The 22321-nt window shown below is 46.5% G+C and overlaps 1 protein-coding gene across 4 annotated transcripts in view; it reads left to right on the top strand.

Annotated features, from left to right (window-relative positions):
- Positions 1-22321, top strand: part of RCSD1 (RCSD domain containing 1) — a 75580-nt gene that overhangs the window by 33804 nt on the left and 19455 nt on the right. For 3 of the 4 annotated variants that reach the window (XM_025361956.1, XM_025361938.1, XM_025361929.1), the window contains exons 2-3: positions 20112-20213; positions 21647-21736. In XM_025361956.1, coding sequence (XP_025217741.1) covers positions 20112-20213; positions 21647-21736 — 192 coding nt within the window. The remainder of the gene's footprint in view (positions 1-20111; positions 20214-21646; positions 21737-22321) is intronic. The other variant, XM_025361948.1, reaches the window with a different exon arrangement.

Genomic DNA, 22321 nt, shown 5'->3' with positions numbered 1-22321 from the left:
TGTCCTTGTGGCTGGAGGCCAGAATCACACTCCAGCTAGCTCCTGTGGTTCAGAAGACTCCCATTTGTAAATTCCTCCGACATGAAGATGCAGTACCAGCCCATCTGCTCTGCCAACCTATTCTGCAAGATGGGAATGAAAATGAGTTGGCAGTAGCAGATCCCTGCCACCCCCTTACAATCCTTCAGGGCCAAACTGGCAACAGCCTGGTATCTCTACAAGGAGTGCGAGGCAGCCCACATTTTGACTAACACCTACTGTATGTCAGTTGGTATCTTAAGTGACAACAACAATAGCTAAAATAAGGGGAGAGCTTATTATGTGCCAGACACTGTGCTGGGGCTTTATATGCAATATTTCATTTGGGCTTTATCACAATCCTAAAAAATAAGTGCTATTATAAATGTTTATTTTACAAGTCGGGAAACTGAGGCTCAACCAGGTCAAGTGTCTTGCCTAAGATCACACATTTAGTAAAAGGCAGGGTCTGGATGTGAACCCAAACTGTCTAATCAAACACCATCTCCTAGTGTCCCTATAACCCTGTAGGGGGTGTTATTATCCTCATTTTACAAATGAGAGTCTGAACAGTTAAGTCAATTGCCTAGGATCCCACAACCCATCAATTATAGAGTGGGATCCAAACCTGCTCTTATCAAACTCCAAATTCTGTGCTGTCTCTACTGTCTTGCCTGGCAGCCGCCCTGGGCAGGGCAGGAGTGGCTGGATGTGGCCTGCCCCCAGCAGCGGCCAGAGGCTGCCAGCCTCCTGCAGCCACAGTGCCTTCCTGCTGACGCCCTGAGGCACACAGAGCTGGCATCCTGAGACTAAGCCAGGCTTCTAGCCCTAGGGCAAATGAAAGGAGACCTCCTGCAGGCTGAGTGCACCTCAACTTTTGTATCTGAACTATCATGAGCACTTTAAAATGTTTTAATCACCTTTTTGAGGTAAAATATACATACAATAAAATTCAACCATTTTAAGTGTATACATTGATGAGTGTTGACAAATGTATACAGTCATATAGCCACCAGCACGAGATGTATAGAACATGATCAAGATATAGAGTATTTCTGGTTGGGTGTTGTGGCTCACGCCTGTAATCCTCACACTTTAGGAAGCTGAGGCTGGCGGATCACTTGAGGTCAGGAGTTTGAGACCAGCCTGGCCAATATGGCAAAACCCTGTCTCTACTAAAAAAACAAAATTGGCCAGGTGCAGTGGCTCACGACTATAATCCCAGCACTTTGGGAGGCCAAGGCGGGTGGATCACCTGAGGTCAGGAGTTCAAGACCAGGCTGAACAATCTGGAGAAACCTTGTCTCTACTAAAAATACAAATTAGCCAGGTGTGGTGGTGCATGCCTGTAATTCCAACTACTCAGGAGACTGAAGCACAAGAATCTCTTGAACCCAGGAGCTGGAGGTTGCAGTGAGCTGAGATCACACCACTGCACTCCAGCCTGGGTGACTAAGTGAGACGCTGTGTCAAAAAAAAAAAAAAGAAGATATAGAACATTTCTATCATCCCAAAAGACCCTTCACACTCTTTACAGTCAATTCCCTGTCCCCACCACTGGTCCCACTCAATCAGTGATCTTCTTTCTGTTATTATAGTTTTGCCTTTTAAAGAATGTTATGTAAATAGAATCATACGGGAAGTCATTTCTGTCTGACTTCTTTCACTTAGCACAATGCTTTTGAGATTCATGCATGTTGTTGTGTGTAGTTTGTTCCTTTTTATTGCTGAATAGTATTCCATAATGCACGTATAACACAACTTGTCTATCTACTTACCTGTTGATGGACATCAGAGTTATTTCTAGGTCTCCAATATTAATAATAAAGTTTCTTTGAAGATTTGTATACAAGTATTTAAGTGAACATATGCTTTCATTTCTCTTGGGCAAATACAAGTGAGATTGTTGGTAGGGGTAGCGTAGGTGTATGCTTAACTTCATGGGAAGCTACCAAAATATTTTTCAAAGTGACTATACTATTTCACATTCCCACCAATAACATAGGAGTGATCCGGTTGTTCTGCAGTTTCACCATCGTTTGGTATTGTCAGTTTATTTTAATTCTGCCATTCTTGTGGGTGTGTAGTGGTATCTCTTTGTAGTCTTAATTTATGTTTACCTGATGACTAATGTGCTTATTAGTGATTCATATGTATTTTTTGGTGAAGTGTCTATTTAAATCCTTTGCCCATTTTCACTGTTGTCTCATTATTAATAAGTTTGATGGGCAACCTTTTTTCTTTTCTTTTTTTTTTCTTTTTTTGAGACAGAGTCTCACTCTGTTGCCCAGTCTGGAGTGCAGTGGCACGATCTCTGCTCACTGCAAGCTCCGCCTCTGGGTTTCAGAGATTCTCATGCCTCAGCCTCCTGAGTAGCTGGGATTACAGGCGTGTGCCACTACACCTGGCTAATTTTTGTATTTTTAGTCGAGATGGGGTTTTGCCATGTTTGCCCGGCTGGTCTCAAACTCCTGGCCTTAAGTGATCGGCCTGCCTCAGCCTCCCAAAATGCTGGGATTACAGGCATGAGCCACCGTGTGTGGCCAGATGAGCACTTTTTAATCCCAAAATGTAAACTGTCTATGCTTTTCCTGCTGGACGCAGTGTGGTATTGTGGTCGGGAGCACAGGCTTTAATAGACCAACTGAGCATGGTTTCCAGATCTTTCATCCGTAGCTCCGCAACCCATAATTCAGTTACTTGGGCTCCTGAGTCTCAACTCTCTTCAGTAAAAAGGAGATAATTATGAATCCATGTCACAGAGGTGTCATGGGGATTAAATGAGATCATCTTAGCACAGTACCTGGCACAATAATCATTCAGTAAATTGGCTGTTTTATTATTGTTGAAAAATACATTACGAAAGCCTACTATTACTAATTCAAAACCAGTTTCTAAAGAGAGACAGTGAGCAGGAAGGAAGTGTAGAGAGAATTCCTGAGTATGCGGATGATGCTAGTTACAGAGGGGACTTGAGTGCCCGGCAGCCATTCCCCACACGCAGGTCTGAATTCTCATGGGACCAATGCCCTGGAGTGCTTTCTGTCAGCCCTGGGAGGGGACAGTAACCGTGAATCAGCCCAAGGCCCAAAGGGAGCATCCAGAGGAAAGGGTGGGTGGAAGAGAGAGGGCTGGCCATCAGCAAGCCTCTACAGGCTGAATACCCAACAATCTTGCCTGCCATGCCAGGAGCCTAGCTGCTTTGCTCTGTAAAACCCAATAGAACAAGCTTGTCCAACCCACGGCCCATGGGCCACATGTGGCCAAGGGGAGTGGTTTGAATGTGGCCTAACACAAATTCATAAACTTTCTTAAAACATCATGAGTTTTTTTTCGTGTATTTTATGTGTGCCCTAAGACAATTCTTCCACTGTGGCCCAGGGAAGCCAGAAGATTGAAAAACCCTGCAATCGAACTTTCAAGGGAAGCAACTCAACTCAGCTGGATGGCTTTTGTTTCTTTTCCCTTTTTGTAGCAGGTCGGTGAGAGGAGATGGAAAAGTTTGTTTTAAAAAGTCAGCTCCAAGATCCCCTTTGGTCCCACTGTAGCTGAGTAGGCTTCAAGGGAGCGGGGATCTATCCCGTACTTTGGATGGAGCCCTCTTGATATACTAGAGACTGTGGAATCCCGCTTTGAGTATCCCTGGGCAGCAGAGGACCCCTTGGAAGGGGCCTGGAGGCGTGGAGCCTCTCCCTTAGTGACTGAAGGCAGATACTGAGACCAGACCAGAGATGTGGACTTCGGATCCGGGGCAGACAGCATTCTACTATATTCATAATACATTAATTCTACCTTCTGCATTATACCTCTCTTTTCTTCAAATTTTCTCCTTGCTGAAATGGGTCTGAAAATATCAAGCAGCCAACAGATATATTCAACCACTCTAGATAAAGAAACAAATTTTAAGTATTTTCGATGTGTCATGTTCTAGGATAGGTTGGGTTGTTAAAACTGGAGAAGACAGATACCCATGGATAGAGATATGGAATTATAATAGATTTCATAGTTCCAAGTAGAGACAGGAGGCTCAGACTGTTAAGTAATGGCTTGGGCAGGAGAAAGCCTCATTCTTTGCCCTTTGGTTACTATTGTAGGGAGCTTGGACAAGTCACTGAACCTTAATTAAAATATTCAAGCCTGACATGCTCAGAGCCTCCCTGGATGACAATTTGTTTCCATTTTCACTTCAAGGTCTGGATCTATATTTATCAAGCCCTCACAACGTTGTCCCAGTGGTATTGGTTTATGGAGACAACATTCATTTATTCGTTCATTCACTTTACCAGCATTTACTGAGTACCTACTATGGGCTAGGGGATGGGGCCATGAATAACACATGGTCTCTGTGCTCAGCATTTACAGTAGAAAGAGAAAAACATGAAAAAATGTGGGTATTTTAAAAGCTCTCAGGCCAGGTGCAGTGGCTCACGCCTGTAATCCCAACAATTTAGGTCAAGGCGGGTGCATCACCCGAGGTCAGGAGTTCGAAACCAGCCTGGCCAACATGGTGAAACCCCGTCTCTACTAAAACTAAAAAAATTGGCTGGGTATGGTGGTGGGGACCTGTAATCCCAGCTACTCGGGAGGCCGAGGCAGGAGAATCACTTGGACCCGGCAGGCGGAGGTTGCAGTGAGCTGAGATTGCACCACTGCACTCAAGCCTGGGCACAGAGCAAGACTCCATCTCCAAAAACAAAAGCAAAAACTCTCTGAGTCCCAGCAACACCTTCTTTCAGTTCCTCGAACACCTCCTGTCTCTCCTCCAGGAAGTTTTTGTGTAAACTCTACTTGGAATGCCCTTGGCTACCTCTGCCCACCCTCTGACTAACCCTCCTCATCCCTCAAACCTTACACTTTGCCTGGATCACTTCTACTGACCTCAGTTTAAATGTCACATCTTTGGGTCAGATTTTCTTGTCCCATGCTCTCCTAGAACCCTTTCCTCTTCAGCATTTATCACCCTAATAAATAATAAGCTGGAGTTAAGATAATAATGGCTATGGAATATATGTCTCCCCTACTAAACTGTAATCTCCTTTATGAAAGGATCCTTTTGATTTGGCTCATTCCTATACCCTGAGCACTCAGTGCAGGGCCTGGAATACAGAAATAATGAATGAATGAATATGTCCAAGATGTACTAAAAAAAAAAAAAAAAAAAAAAAAAAACCAGGGAGCTGCCAATTCTGCCTGAATGGGGGAAGGTGCATGGTGGGGAAGGGGAGCTTCACAGGGCGTTTTCTGGAAGTGCCCAGGGTGAAACTGTGCTTGAAGGAAGCTCAGATGTCAGTTTTTCAGATTGTGCTCTCTGTATTACTAGGCACTCGTAGATTCTTTCTAGAACTTTATGTAGTATTTTGCAAATGTAGTTAAACAGATTTGCGAATTCAATAATAAACTTAAGCTTGTATCCTTCTAATGTTCTTCTGAATCCAGTTATTTTTCTTCTGCCTCCAAATTAGACACTTCCCCCATGCATTAATTCCAAGTACAGTCAAAAATTAAGTAAGGAAATGAGGCGCATGAAAAAATTTCTAATTTTTTTTGCTAATAATCTAATGACTGTGACATCTAAACACTGAAAACACCTTGATTTGTGGATAATAAGGTTATCTAGAATTTTCAAGGGATCATGGACAAATAACAATAGGCAATTTGATCAAGTGGCCATGTCAAACCATTGGTGCAGATACAGACTGATTAAAGTGGAAAACATTCTTTTTTTTCTTCCTAGCTTCCTGCTCTGCCATTGCCTTGATAATGTGAGCCAAGGCCCATTGGCCTCCACAGGACAAGCCCTAGGCTGTACTCTGGGCATGCTTGAACCTGCCTGACCTGTCACTTCAAGGCCAGCCCTGAGCCTCTGAGAATGGGCCTGGCAACCATGAGAAATTATGTCTATTTGCAGCAGGCAGGGCCTCCTTTGGTCTCCAGCATAGCCCTTGCCCCATCTGCTCTTTTCACTTTACATGGGCTACTAGGCAAAGTGGCTTCCTCTTTGGGTTTTGTTACATACTTTAACGAAGACTGTGCATGCAGATGGCCTGGCATGTACTAGGTGCTCAGGATGTTGCAGCTACTGAATTATTATCATTGATTTCTTCTGCATGTGACCTGGATCCACAAGTCAAATGCAAAAATTTGTCTTAACTGATGGTCCTCTCCTGTCTCCCTCCAGTACCCCCTCGTGAGGCTTGCAAGGGCAGGGACCAGAGGGCCCAGCACCATGTCCTGCTCATGCTCACTCCTGACTGCAAGGGAGGTAGGGTTGGGAGACGCTGTAACAGGATAGGCTACAGCTGACTAGGATGCAGACCGGGGGCCAGGTCCTTGGGAAATTTGTTCTAATCTTAGAAGGTATGCCTTGGCTTCCTGCTGCAGCCTGAAGGACAAGTGTCCCAGACCTCAGGACACACACGCACACTCACACTGTCACTTGACTCCTGCCTGGGAGGCAGGAATGGCCCCTAGTGAAGGGTACTTGTGTGGGCCTCCAGGTGGCTGTAACATACCCCAGGACTCCAGGTAACCCTGGAAAGGTGGCTCCCTGGAGCCCAACCGCCCTTCAGACTTAGAGGAGCTCTCTGTGAAGTCAATTGTATTATTGAACTAACCAACAGTAGAGAGTCAGAGTAGTGCATGACAGGGAGATTCTGAACTTACCTTAGAGAGTAACAAATCATACATTTACTTGCTGGCCTAGGTGAGTAAATCCATCTAAATCACCCATGCCAGCTATGAAGAGACACTTCTTTCCCGCTCTTCCCCTCTGTGGGGAAAAAAAAAAAGAAGAAGAAGAAGAAGACACTCAAGCTGTTCAGAGGCTGCCAGACTGACAAGGTTGAGTTTGATCGGCACCTCTGCCCCTGCATGCCTGCTGGTGGGAAAAGGAAGGAGAAGACAAAAATGGTTGTGTGTAACCCCCTGAGGCATTGCTGCCTTCTGCCTCTTCATCCCAGCACCCTCTCCATCTCCTTTGCAGCCTTCGCTCACCCTCCCTGTCTTCAGGCTCTGCCATCACCTTGTAATTTGAGCCAAGATTCACCCTTAGGTTTGTCTGACTCCACAAATCCCAAGCAGGTGCTTCAGGGTCTGCCCTGGGCCCTCCACTCTGGCAACTCACCCTGTCTGAGCACTCCTCCAGTCCTACTCCTCCCCTCAGCTCCCCGTCTCTGTAAATGACACTCATCTCCACACAGAAGCCAGAGCCAGAAATCTGGGCATCATCTTGACTCCTCCCTGCCCCCACCTATCAGTCCCCAATTCTGGTCAGTCCTTCCTCCTAAATTGCTTTTGAGTCCTATCAATAATCTCCCCTCCACTAACCATACCCCCATCCAGGCCATCATCCTCTCTAGTTTTAAAGACTCCTGAAATCAACAGAATATTGACTCCAACCCTGTGGATCCAAGCCATCCTTAAGATCTCTATTTATTCTCAGATGGACTTACCTGCTCATGGTCACCACTGGGCCCAGTTTTCTGCCTCTGCTGAATCTCTGTTCTCCATTCTCCTATAAGGAGGGAGCCTCATCTGCTCTGCTCTGCTCTGATGAATCCCTAGAGCCTGGCCTAGGGTCTGGCATGTTCTGGGCCTCATTAATATCTACTGAGTAGTTCATTCAACAAACTCCACATCTTGAAGCTATTCCTTTACTCCTCTAAATGTGGACTACGCTCTTGATTCTCACTCTACAGGTCTAAAAAGCACCCACAAATAAAAAGGCTGCTGCGCACAGTTCAACTTTTACTAAAGGTCTGAAGATTGCAGGAAGACGTGCTGACACCGCACAGCTAACAATTCTAAATCAAGCATTTGAAATTCTGATCCTCACAGTCCTTTCAGCCATCCCATTGCCAGAGGTTCTTTCTTTCTTGCCACTTCACCCCAGAAGGGGTCAGCCCTTATCCATTTCTCAGCTTTCCTTGCTCCTGCTCTCCTCCACACTCACTCTTCCCAAATGCAGCTCCCAGTTCCCTTGGCAGATCCAGACCCCACAAGAAGCTCAGCCCAATGAAAAGATCTTCTGCCACCTTCTGCAGGAGGTGGCATAGTTGCCAACTTGCTCATTTTTTACCTTCCATGACAGTGGCAGTGGCCTCTAGACTGGGCTCTCCACCCCTGAAGCCCACTCCTGACCCCCAGCCCACACATTTCTTACCCTGCAACCATAGGCATCTTGCAAAAATGAATCTAAGCCTTTTGCTTAGAACCCTCCAGTGACCTCAGATGGCCCTTAGGCCAGAGTCCCAACTTAGGCAGCCTTTCATGCTCTGGCCTCATCTTGCACGCATGCCTACATGACAGAACTTGTCATTCCCTGAGGCTTCCCCGGCCTTGAACTCCTCACCCGTGCTGCTCCCTCGTGAGAATGACCAACTCTACTTACCCTTCAGGCTTGGCCTGTTTGTTACTTCCTCCTGGAAGTCTTAGCTAGCTCTCTCCACTGGAATGTGAGCTCCAGTGATAAGCAGTGACTTTCTCTTCTTCCCCACTATGTTCTCAGAACTCAGAACACATTGTGGGTGCTTGCAAATACTTGACCCACTGACCGTATTAGTTTCCTATGGCTGCTGTAACAAATGTCCACCAACTTAGTGGCTTGCACTATATGAACTTATTATCTTAGAGTTCTGGAAGTCAAAAGCTCAAGATGGACTACAATCAAGTTTTTAGCAGGGCTGCATTTCTTCTGAAGGGTCTAGGGAAGAAACCATTTTCTTGCCTTTTTCAGTTTCTAGAGGTTGCCCGCCTTTGCTGGTTTGTGGCTCCTTCCTCCATCTTCAAAGACAGCAACGGTGGGTAGAGTCTTTCTTGCCTCCCGTCACTCTGGCTCTCACTCTCCTGCCATCATCTTCCACTTTTAAGGGCCCTTGTGATAATATGGGACACACCAAGTAATCCAGTCAGCTGATTGGCAGCCTTAATTCCATCTGTAACCTTAATTCCTCATTGCCATTTAATCTAACATATTCACAGGTTCCAGGGATTAGAATATGGACATCTTTGAGGGCCGTTATTCTGCTACCATACTGACTGACCTTATCATACTTTATGTACTTGCTTTATTGTCCCTGTTCCACAGTAGGCCATAAACTCCAGAGTTATAGACCGTACTCATCCTGTCCTTCTCTGTGTATGTCTCTTCCAGGGTGCTTTCATTCGTTGTGTCTTTAGAGCCTCACAACTATCCCATGATAGTTGGGGTAGGTAAGGCAGGTGTTATGATCCCATTTTACAGATGAGGAGGCTGAGACTGCAAGAGCTCATGTGATCTGACTAACTCAGGAAAGAGACAGATCCAAGATGATGCTCAGGACTAACCTTGCATTCTTACCAGCAAGCCTCTGAGAGCTCCCTGCATTAGGCAATGGGAGAGCATATGAATAGCAATAAGCATAATTGTAAGAAGAAGAGAAGGAGAAGAAAAAGAGGAGGAAGAGGACATGACAAATTCCCTTTTAATAGCACTGCCTTAAAAGAGTCGCAGCAGATTCCCTCCATTTGCCCAAGGTTTTCAGAATGGATTGAAACATAGATTGATGTCTATCTGCTTCCAGGTAATCCTTCTAAATAGCAAATAATATAACTTTCCTCATCATCCCGGCTTAAGAAATGAAGTCCACATGTTGTAGCGCAGCCTCAGTATAACTGCTTTTACCAAGCACTTCTCACATGCTTAGCAGGAACTTGAGGTATGAGCCAGCACTGAGGAAGCTCACGGTGAGTGGTGGCTATGACGGCTGCTATCATCTTAGATACTCCTCGTCACCACACAATGACACAGGGATTGCCCACCTGATTTTACAGATGTTGAAACTGAGACTCAAGAAATCAAGTGACTTGCCCAGGGTCACCTATATAGCTAATAAGTTCTGGAGCCTGAATTATAACTTGTATATGTTTTACTCTGGACAAGCCATGTCTTTCAATTTCTCTACCTTTCTTTTTGCTTAGACCATATCGAACTAAAGTTTCCCATAGACACCATGCTTTTCCATGCTTTTGACACTTTGCATGTACCAGCTAGCCCCTGTGCCTACAACATGCCTTCCTCCTTCTCCCCTCATGCCCACCTTCTCTCCTGGCAAGCTGTTATTTGTCCTTCAAGACTCTGCATAAGCATCACTTCCTCGCGAAGTGTTCCCTGATTCACCTAAGCAGGTTAAGTACCCCTTCTCCTGAGCTTCCATTGCAGTGTTATGCATGTCCCAATTGCAGCAATGGCCTGTTTTCATTCTGATAGTTTTATTATAAGTCTGCCTTTAACTGAGTAGAAGCTCATTGAGCTCTAGGACCATGAAACTTCATCTTTATATCCCCACATCTGACCAGTGTCGGGCCCATTAGGTGTTCAATAAATATTCACTGAATGAATGAATAAGTGAACAGCCATGGACTGAGTGCCCCCTCAAGCCAGACCCTTCACAGGTACTTGACATGAAACTCACTCTGTCTTCCTCACAGACATGTAAGCCCTCCCAGTGGAGGGTTGGAAGAGACTTCTCAGATGTGTCTGCAGCTGCAAGGCATGCTGGGAGCAGGGAAGGGCTGAGCCTGGGGGTGGAGGGTGCTGAGCACAAGGGAAGGGAAGTCACGAACATGGAAGCAAAGCCAATTTCCCTCCATTGGCCCCTCCTACCCACAATCCAACAGACTGGCTGTAAGAACTTGACAATTTTTATAATAACAGTTTTATTGAGATATAATTTACATACAAGTCACCTATTTAAAGTATACAATGAAATACTTTTTGGTATATTCACAGACTGTGCAACCACCACCACAGTCAATTTTAGAACATTTTCATCACCGAGAAAGAAGAAAGCTTGTAGGCTTTAGTTATCACCCCACCTCCTGTCTTCCCATCTCCTCCAGGCAACTATTAATCTACTTTCTTTCTCTCTGGATTTGCCTATTCTGAACATTTCATAACAATGGAATCACATAATATGTGGTCTTTTGTGATGGGCTTCTTTCACTTAGCATAATGTTTTCAAGGTTCATCACATTTACTATATATTAGAGCTTCATTCATTTTTATAGGTGAAAAATATTCCACTGTGTGGCTGTGTCACATTTTGTTTCTCCATTTGTCAGTGAGTGGACATTGTATTTAGTCTGTTCTCACACTGCTAATAAAGACATATCCGGCCAGGCATGGTGGCTCACGCCTGTAATCCCAGCACTTTGGGAGGTTGAGGTGGGTGAACCTCACAAGTTCAGGAGATCAAAACCATCCTGGCTAACCAGTGAAACCCCATCTCTACTAAAAATACAGAAAATTAGCTGGGCATGGTGGCATGTGCCTGTGGTCTCAGCTACTTGGGAGGCTGAGGCAGGACAGCCGCTTGAACCCGGGAGATGGAGGTTGCTGTGAGCCGAGATCGCACCACTGCACTCCAGCCTGGGTGACAGAGTGAGACTCCATCTCAAAAAAAAAAAAAAGGCATACCCAAGACTGGGTAATTTATAAAGGAAAGAGGTTTAATGGACTCACAGTTCCACATGACTGGGGAGGCCTCACAAGCATGGTGGAAGGCAAAAGAGAAGAAAGACACGGCCTACACAGCGGCAGGCAAGAGAGATTTTGCAGGGGAACTCCCCTTTATAAAACCATTAGATCTCGTGAGACTTGTTCACTATCATGAGAACAGCATGGGAAAGACCTGCTTCCGTAATTCAATTACCTCCCACCTGGTCCTTCCCATTACACATGGGAATTAGGAGAGCTAGAATTCAAGATGAGATTGGGGCGGGGACACAGCCAAACCATGTCAGACATGGACTTGATATTTTGGTTCAGCTGTTTGACTTGACCCAGGGCTCTGGACAGCTGGGATGTGCGAGTGTTCAAAACCCTTGTCAAGACCCTAAAAGCCATAAAGTGAAACTTAGCTGTATTTATTTTTCAATTGCTAGATATCATGCACATCCATCTCTCAGGGATGATATGAGCTCAGGGATGGGGTGAGAGTGTCTGTTAAGCTCCTGCCTTAGTAACAAAAGAGCCCACCAAGATGGCTGAGTCCAGATGGTCCATTCTTGAGCAAAGAATGGCTGCAAGCAGCAGGGAGCACATCTTAGCTAGCTGGGGCTCTGTCTGGGACTTCTGTATCCAAGAGGGAATGGAAGGACAGGAGAAGATTAGACATCTAGGATGCAAGCCTAGACATCCCTCAGAGTATTCAGGAATGCTGCTAGCCCCATAGCCGACATCCAGTAATAGCTAACAATTATCAAACACTTCCTACATGCCAGGCCCTGTTCTAAGTATTTCACATACAAAAACTCATTAAATCCTTCCAATGAGCCTGTAACATAGCTACTATCACCATCATTCCGTTTTACAGATAGGCAGTCTGAGGCACGGACAAATTAGGTAACTTGTCCAAGGCCATAGAACTAGTAAATGTAGAGCTGGGATCCGAACCCAGGCAGTCTGGCTCAAAGCCTCACCTCTGTGCTCCTCCCTTCATAAAGCAGTTCAAAGCACAGTGCACCCTCCAGGGCAGACAGTGCATCAGCCTCCTTCCTGCCACCCATGGAAGAAGGGCGGTGCCACTGCCAGAGAACAAGATGAGTGTTTGTATATTGGGTTGGACCAAAGGATGATGGATATTAATGGCCTCATTTACAAACAAGGAAACTGAGACTCAGAGATGTTCACACCCAAAATATATCAGAAGTGAGACTGAAACCCAGATCTGACTCTGAATTTGTTGTTCTCTGTGCTTTCCCAACCCCCCACCAGACTCAAAATAATTTCTTTTCTTTCTTTATGCTTGTACAACTGTTAACACATTTTAGAGACAAATTTCCCACCATCATCTCCCATATTACACTGATAAAATACTGTCACTGCAATGGCATTCTGGATGAACATCTCCCTCCCCTCTGTGGTTCCCTGCTGGCACTTGGGAATTTGCCCAGACACTAGCCATCACTACTAAACCCACAGACCCCCACCTGGAGGACCCTCCCAGGCACCAGCGGCTGTGAACTATGCTGATTTTAAAACCACTGAAGCAGCCAGGACTGTTCCCTACAGTGTGAGGATGGCTAAACCCTATCCAGACTATTGGGTGACAATGCCAAGTCCTGGGAGCAATTGGGAGGCCCTGGAGGTTCCAAACAGGGACACACTCCCGGGGTCAGTGCCTGTGTGTGGGTCCTTTGTGTGAGTGGAGCACCTCAGGTGGGATTTTCCCTGGGAGCCAGTTGCAGTGGCCAAGGACCTGCCATTTTCAGATCCTTAAAGTCTACAAGTGGTTAGGTAGGGGACATCTGGGACTTTTTTGGTTTTGTGTGAAATATCTGATTACATGTATTTGTTAATATATACTTGTTTCAATTCCTCTACGTTATCTATTTCTTGCAGTTCTTCTTTATCTCTCTGTATTCTCCCCACCCCTGAAAAAGTCTGTTCACTCCTTGAGGGCCATCACGGTTACCCCAATGCATTCTACAGTGTCTACAGTTGCTCAGAAGGGATGATTAAATGACCCAACAATATGGATGGGGCACGCAACATTCACGAGTGACATTCAGGATTTCTTACCCTCTATCACTTTAGCCAAAGAAATCTTCTGGCCCTAACCCATGTAAACCAAAAGTATCTGAGATAGGTCTTTATTTAGAAAGTTTATTTTGCCAAAGTTAAGGATGTACCCTCAGGAGGCAGGTCTGTGCCTTTCTCCAAAGATGATGTTGAGGGCTTTAATATTTAAAGGGGAAAGAATGAATATTGGGGAAAGAGGAAGAAATTTTAAAAAGGTGTGAGTAGATAAGAGACAAATGGTTGCATTCTTTTCAGACTTTGATCAGCCTTTCACCAGATACACAATTTACATGTGAGAGATGAGTAGAGGAAACAGTCCACTTATTGCCTCCATAGCTCAGTGAATCTGCATTTTTACATCAGAGGAAGGACTCAGGTATGAATTTGTCTCAGGTGAGCAAGAGAGTGACTTAGAGTTCTGTCCTTTGTCCCACACCTGTGAAGATAAGCTATTAATTTACATTATCAGGGTAAAATTCAACAAAACTGTTTTAGGGTAAATATCTTGGGGCCACAAGGAATTTTCTAGTGGGAAAATTATGAGAGGGGTATGTCGCTTTGTAATCTTTGTCTATCTTATTCAGGAATAAAGTGGGAGGCAGATTTGCCTGATGCATTTCACAGCTTGACTTTTCCCTTTGGCTTAGTGATTTTGGGGTCTGAGGTTTATTTTCCTTTCAAGCCCATCCCATCTGCATTCTACACCAAAATGCCCTCCAGGCTCCCACTGGAATAACAGGACCAGTCCCCTCACATTGAGAATGAAAGGCAGATTAGGGTGACTAAGGAGACAACCCAGACCTCAGTCTTTGGGCCTCTTCTCTTCCCTATTCTCTATTTCCTCTGACTTTATGCAGTCCTGTAACATCAACTACCATCTCTAGCTAGTGACTCTCCAAGTTTGGTTTCTGTCCTGAAACACTTCTCTAAACTCCAGACTTGGGTATATATTCAACCTCCTGCACTGCATCTCCACTTAGATGTCTAATAGACATGTCAGACTTTCATGACCAAGAAAGAACTATTCATTGCCCACCTAGCCCCACCCACTCCTCTCTCCCCAACATGGCTTTCCAACCCAGAAGCAAATACCCCATGCATCCTGTTATCCAAGTCAAACCCTCAGGAGTCATCCATGATTCTTCTCTTTCCTTTGCTCACACCCATGCATTAGTAATTCCTGGCAGCCTGACCTTCAAATCCCATCCCCCTGCACAAGCCCGGTTCACTCCCGCACCTACTCTCAGCTGGACTGCCGCCAGCACCTGCCTCTGCTCACCCTCTTCCACTCCTGTCCCTCCTCCACAGACAGCCCCTTGATGTGTGATTCAGGTCACATCCCTCCTTGAAATCCTCCAAATGACATCCCGCTGGCTCAAGATAAAACACAAACTGCGTGCTCTGGTCCATGAGGCCCAATGTAGCTGGCCTCACACCACCTCTCGCATCTTCCCGCCCCCTCTTGGCCCTGCCACCCTTCTCTTTTCTCTGCTTCTCAACCTTTGTTTCTGTCTGTGCTTCTGCTCAGAACAATTTTCCTTTTCTCTTTTCCCCAACTGGGATTCAACTCATGTGCTCTCTCTTCAGAGATGTCTTTCCACATTCCCATAAAATAAGTGCCCTGTTTTATTTTCTTCATAGAATATAACAAAGTATCTTATGGTTTCGCTGTGTGCCTGTTTATTGCTGAAGTAGCAACTTCTGAAGGGCAAGGACTGTCTTGTTCACTGATGTATCTCAGGGCCTAGACCAGTAAATGTCTATTAACAAGAGACTGAGTAAGTTAACTCTTCCAGTAAAGGTACAGAGTTAGTACAGGATGTTGGTGTGGAAAGAGCTAGAACTTTGGAATCCAGAAAATTCTCATGCCTGCACTTACTGACTAGAATAGTAAGTTACTTAGCAACTCTGGGCCCCAGTTTCCTCTTTTAGAGAAGTAAGAATTGTAGAAAATATATCGAAGGCTGTAAGGACAGTGCCTCTCACATAGGAGGTACTCTGATAGACAAGTAGGTCAAATGGACCTACCTGGTTCCCAGTCCAGAACCTTTTCCCTCCTTCTAGGATGGTAATGGTCAAACATTGGGATAAATTGAAGAACTAGGGATAAGTAAGGACATAAAGGAAGATTCTAGAGTCATTGCAGTATTTCAGAGAGACTCTGTGGTGGTCCTTTGGAAGTGATGGTTTAAGCATGGTCACACTGGAAGGGGTGATCCCCTTCAGTCCTGGAGGTGTGAAGAAGCAAACATACCTCAGACCTTTGAGGCTCTGGGCTCTGGCCTATTTCTGGTGAGAGAGAGAAACTTCCTTTTAGCTAAGAGCATAGTTCTTCCAGCCCCATGCTGGGCTCTCTCACTACATCTTCTCTTAAACTGTAGATGATGAGGCCTTCCCTGGTGCCTTGTTTCCCTAAACCATAGCCCAAAGGCTGGGAGATAATGAGACCTTGGACCAGCGTAGAGGGTGGAGAGACAGGGCAGAGCCTGGGAAGCAGGTAGAGCCTAGTCTGGCCTGTACATAAAGGTCTCATTATGTGGATGGTCAGCAGTATCCAAATTGTGTTTACGCAACATGGCAACAGCAGAGGGGAAGTTCCATGCTGTCCAGACAAAGGGGCTCCTCAGTTCTCAGAAGAAAGTCCCATAGAAATAGAAAGTAAACACCAGAGGTGATTTTCCCTTGGCCTTGGCAAAGTCAGACCAGACAGTAACCAAAGGCATGGTTTCCGAGTTACCTGGCATGGCCCAGCTGGAAGGTAGCAGGGAGGGCTTCGTAAGCAAGGCCTGGGCCCAGGAAGATGGAGTGCAGGCCTGCGATCTGTAAAGACAAGTGTGAGCTAAAGCAGGGCACAAAGGGAGATGAGTACAGAAAACAGATCTAAGACATGGAAAATGGCCCAAGAAGAAAGGACAAGCTAAAGTCAAGGCAATGACCAAGACCTAGAGGGTAGGTGCTGGCAGGGAAGGGACTTACATCTGGGTATGGTCCGCAGGGGTGAGTTGAGGGTGTCAGTGACTCTGGCAGCAGGTGCCCAGGTCCTGACACCAACAGACCAGGTCAGATGGAATGAGGAGGAAGAAACCAACCTTAGATGAGCACTTTTTTTTTTTTTTTTTTTTTGAGGCAGAGTCTCTGTTGCCCAGGCGGGAGTGCAGTAGTGCAGTGATGTGAGCATGATTTACTGCAGCCTTGACAACCTGGGCCCAGGCGATCCTCTCTCCTCAGCCTCCTGAGTAGCTGGGACCATAGGCACATGCCACCACACTAGGCTAATATTGTATACAGATGGGGTATCTCTTTATTGCCCAGTCTGGTCTCGAACTCCTGAGCTCAAGAGATCCTCCTGCCTTGGACTCCCAAAATGCTGGGATTCCAGGCATGAGCTGCTGTGCCCAACCAAGCACATGCTATGTTTCAGGCTCTGTGCTAAGTGCTTTATGGACATCACAGGAACAGAGAAAGAACTTTTAATCCAGAGAGGCTAAGGGTGTCTCAGGAAAGTCTGGGAATAGGTAGAGAAACTGAAGTTCTCAGACCTAACAGTCAAGGTGAGGGTATGGCCTTAGCAAGACTGCCGTGAAGAGTTCCTGGCCCATGGCCGAGGTGGTGTGGCACTGAGCACACTGCAGTGGGGTTAGCAGCTGTACCTGCCAGAATTGCAAGGCAGAAATCCAGGCCAAGCGTCAAACAGGCTGAGCCGCCAGCCCCGATTCATCCCTAAGACCACGCTTCTTCCACTGCACCTATGCAACTCAGAGGCTAATAATAATGGTGAGATTTGTATAGCACTTTACAGTTGCCAAGGCACTTTCACAAACGATGTTACTTAACCGATGTTCATTACTGGAGTCTCAGGAGTTGGAGTCAGATGTTTCACAGATTATCCTGTTTGGTCTGTCCTGTGTGACTCTGGCTGTCACTTGCCTTCTCTGGGTTTAATGTGCCCAGAGGGCAGACGGTAATAATCAATCAGTCTTCCACAAAAGAGGATGGGAAGTGTCTGGAGAGGGGCTGATGGTGAGAGGATCTGCCAAGCTTCAACAAGCTCTGGAGTCCTTAGTCTAAAGAAAACCCATTCACTAGGCTCCAGGAAAACAAACTCAGAGGTATTAGAGTCTTTCCTTCAACCCAACTTTTAAGCCCTAAACGCTTCCAGAAACCTCAGAGTTCTCTCACTTCTGAGCCCCTTGCCAAGGCCAGTTTGAGACAGGGAAGTAAGGGAGGAGCTTTTGATTCCTATACAGCTCTATTTTTAACTGGAATTTATCTTCCTGCTCCACCAGCGATTGGCGCCTTTGAAGCTGAGGTAAAGCGCACTGTCAGCAGGACCCAAGCGTAAATAGCAGGGGACAGAGAGACTGATCTGTGATGTGGGCAGGAAGTTAGACAGATGGACAAACCAATCAGCCAGCGTCTTTGCCAAAAACAGCTCAATTAATCACACACTGTCCCCAAGCCTCCCTTCGTTGTTCCATTCTCTGACCTCCTTATGTGGCAAGTGTGAGGGTAAAACGGGTCAGGTCTAGGAGCCCTCCCCAGTGGGGAACTCAGCAGGGTGGGGCCTTGCACTCCCCGGTTTTCCCCCAGCATCATGGGGAAATCTGGCATCTTGAATAGAGGTGACTCCTTTTATATCTTTATATGAAATCAGTATTTGGTGTTTAGGCTGGGATGGAGATGAGCTTGAATTAGAGCAACCCACAGTAAACAGGTACCTGTCTTTTCCTCCAGAACAGCCGTTCACAGATCGGAAAGTCCATGGCCCCAGCAGTTCCTTCAAATCCCTAAATGAAGCCTTTTTTTTTTTTTTAAAGACGGAGTCTCACTGTTGCCCAGTCTGGAGTACAGTGGCGCGATCTCGGCTCACTGCAACCTCTGCCTCCCAGGTTCAAGTGATTCTCCTGCCTCAGCCTCCCGAGTAGCTGAAATTACAGGCACACACCACCACACCCAGCTAATTTTGTATTTTTAGTAGAGATGGGGTTTCACCATGTTGGCCAGACTGGTCTCGAACTCCTGACCTCAAGTGATCCACCTGCTTCAGCCTCTCAACGTGCTGGGATTACAGGCGTGAGCCACCGTGCCTGGCCTGTCAAAGCCTTCTTCTCAAAGCTTGACCCCATTAACTTAACTTCCCTGCCGGAAGTGGGTGGGAGGTGAGGAGATCTGCCCCTCCTTTGCTCCAAGGGGACAGCGTCTTAGAATGACTAAAGTTATTTACTTTGGAGGGAGCACCCAAATAAGAAAGCTCGGAGATACCACTTTCAGCACAAAAGGAGGGCCATGGAAGTGTGTGTGTGTGTGTGTGTGTGTGCGTGTGTGTGTGTGTGTTTGTGTGTGGACGAGGGAGTAAGCTCGCTGCTGGAGGGAAGCATCTCTTGTTTTTGTAGACCACAAGAGCCAGGGAAAGGCAGAGATGGACTTTCTCAGACAAACTACTGCCCAAATCCTCCCATTTTCAGACTAGAAGTGAGGAGGGGAAGTGACGGGGGAGTTCGAAGTCTGTGTAAGAAATGCTGCCATCGTGGTGACAAAAGACAAAAACCTAATGTCTCTGGGACTGGACATGTAAAAAATCTGATTCAAACCAAGTGGTTATGTAGGCCTCCTATAACAAGGCAGAAATGAACTGGCCATTTCCAGCGTCACCGACTTACTGTGTGTCTTGGTGACAAATGGTACATAAGAATAAATGGTGTCCTAGGGTGCATCTTGGCCTCTTCAGGGAACCTGGAGGCACCTCAATGGAGGGACAGCCACGGTAAACTGATGACCGCACGGGAGGCAACACTCATCGCCAGTAACAGTAACAACCACCCTTCCAAAGCACTTGCGACGTGCCAGGCCTTGTCCCAGCACTCTGGGTATATAGCAAATCATTTAATCCACAAAACAACGGATGAGGGATGCGCTACAACCATCCTTGTCAAGGCACAGAAAGGTTAAGCCATTTGCCCCAGGTCCCCAAGCTGGTAAGAGATGGAGCAAGTCAGTATTTGAATCCAGGCAGTTTGGCTCCCATCCACAGTGCTATCTGCTCTCATGTCACTTATTTATTAATTCCACAAATATATACTGAACACTTCTTTACCCATAGCACTCAACTAGGGAACACAAGACACATATATGTGTGTTTCAAGTTCAGTAAAGGGCATTTGCTCACCCTCATTCAGGAGGTAAGGAGACTCGTACACTGTCGCAGACATTGTCCTTTGTCAGTGGGGTCGTTGAGGAATGAGAAAATTGGACCTGTACTGCCTCTAAGATCCCTGGGCATCCCTCCAGGACAGAACCAGGTTTTGTTCGTCTCCAGGTCCCCAAAGCCACACCCAGGGCTAAGAGCATTGTAGATGTTCACCAAATGTGGTTGACCGAATTTTTTAAGTCCTTGAATGCAGGAGCCCGTTGGATAATGCTCTTAAAATACCTCATTGTCACAGCATTCCTGCTTGTGGCCACAAAACAAATGCCTTGCATGGCATCTGGTACCCATTTGCTGATGAACTGTTGCTTCTCCTCTATTTGCCAGGAACGACCGGCAGAGACCAATGCCAATGTGGACAATTCAGCGTCCCCCTCGGTGGCCCAGCTGGCTGGGCGGTTTAGGGAGCAGGCGGCTGCAGCCAAGGAGGTGAGTCAGGCGGCTTCAGAGCAGCCTCTTCGGCAGGGGGCAGGAGGAAGGGGAAACCTGGTCAGGCCCAGCAGAGAGGGAGGGAGGAGGCTTGGGAGTTACCAAATTAGGAAGAGAAGCCAGGGGCTGGAGGGGTTTCTCTGAATGTGAGGAATGTCTCACGGCTGCTGTGCCTGGGCAGAATCTGTCCCCACCAGGGTGAGGCTTGCACTGTGGCCAGGAGGGATGAGACACAGGGCAGAGATGGGCATCCGTATCCATTTCCATCTTGATCATCCACCTATACAGACTTAGATCCCACACAGCTGTGCCAGGCCTGGACTGGGGTCAGAACAAAGAAGTTCCTACAGCCAGCTACTGCCCCGTAGCCAGAGCAAGGCAAGGGTGAGGCAGACTCCAAACTGAGAATTGAGAAAGAAGAGAGGACTTGAAGGAAAGCACATTCAGATGCGAAACCAGGGATCAGGAAGGAAGAGCGTCCGGTCACCAGTAGAATAAAGTATGACAAGGGAGGGTTTTAACTTTGGAGAGATTTGGGCTAGATTTTCTTGAGTCATGCAGTGTGAGAAGCTCATTAGAAGTGAGATGACAGGGCCAAGCACGGTGGCTCACCCCTGTAATTTCAGCACTTTGGGAGGCCAAGGCGGGCAGATCACTTAAGGTTGGGAGTTCGCAACCAGCCTAACCAACATGGAGAAACCTCGTCTCTACTAAAAGTACAAAATTAACCTGGCGTGGTGGCGCATGCCTGTAATCCCAGCTACTCGGGAGGCTGAGGCAGGAGGATCGCTTGAATCTGGGAGGCGGAAGTTGCAGTGAGCTGAGATTGTGCCATTGCACTCTAGCCTGGGCAACAAGAGCGAAACTCAGTCTCAAAAGAAATAAATACATACCTACATACGAAGTGAGAGGAGAGAAGGGTGCCCCAAGGTGGAGAGAAATCTATCATGGCCCCTTGGGGCAAGTGAGTACTTATTTGCCCTGCGTTTTTAAGTGCACTATTTTGGGGTTTTGTTTTCCCATCTGAAAAATCAGGTTCATAATTTCTAGACAGTGTAGGCATGTCATAAAGGATAAAGAAGATAGCATTGATCTCAGGTGCTGGCACTGTCTGAAAACTGAATGTGACTCAGGTCAGTGAATCTCAAGTAAAAGAGGACATTCTAGCAGGAAAGGAAATGGAGCCGAGAGGATGAAAGTCAAAATGGGTAGATGGTAAACAGAATTCATTTAAATAGTAAGCGGGCTGTCCTAATGACACGCAGTTCCCTTCCTCCATTCTTAAATATTCCTACACTTCCCTAACATCCTAACATTCCTAAATCCCTAAACCTTCCGGAAACCAGTTTCCACTTCCTTGCTCTTCCTCCCTGTTGCCTGATCAGTGCTCTCTTTTTCTCTGTGTGTCTGTCTGTCTGTCACCCTCCCTCCAGACACCAGCCAGTAAACCAACCCGAAGGAAACCGCCCTGTTCCCTACCCCTGTTCCCCCCCAAGGTAGAGCTGGGCCAGAATGGTGAGGAGGTAAGTGCTGCTGTTGGGGCTCAGAAGACACTGTGACGGGTTCTATCGCCTTCTTGGAGGAGGGGCTCCTGGGGCAAATGGCTTAACCTTTCTGTGCCTTGACAAGGATGGTTGTAGCGCATCCCTCATCCGTTGTTTTGTGGATTAAATGATTTCCACCAAACTCATACTTGAAGGCTCAGACTCTATGCGAGGAATGTCTCCATTTCAGAGTGAATCTCCTCTTAAATGTTTCCTGAATCCTTTACTTTGGAGACTAGGTTCCTCCCTGCTCCTTTTTACTGAAGTTCCTTTATGATTTGTCAAGGATAGGAACACTATTTTCCAAGCCTGAGAATTTTAACAAAGAGAATGGGCCATATATTATTAACAGACCCAATTCAGGAGCCAGGAACATTCTGTTTTATTCGCAGGTCTGACTTAGATGATCTTGGAATAAGGTGTGGAGAAGGGACCTGGAAAGGGGGCTACACTCACATGGGGTAGGACGGAAGCGTGAGAAAACCCCGTGGTTCTGCAACATCCTTGTAAAGCCTGGCTATTGTTCAAGATCACTGGAAGAAAACCAGAGCACACAGGAGGCCT

The sequence above is a fragment of the Theropithecus gelada genome, chromosome 1, assembly GCF_003255815.1.
Source record: "Theropithecus gelada isolate Dixy chromosome 1, Tgel_1.0, whole genome shotgun sequence".
Lineage (NCBI taxonomy): Eukaryota > Metazoa > Chordata > Mammalia > Primates > Cercopithecidae > Theropithecus > Theropithecus gelada.
The sequence above is the reverse complement of the archived record's forward strand: the minus strand, read 5'-3'. Positions and strand labels throughout refer to the sequence as shown.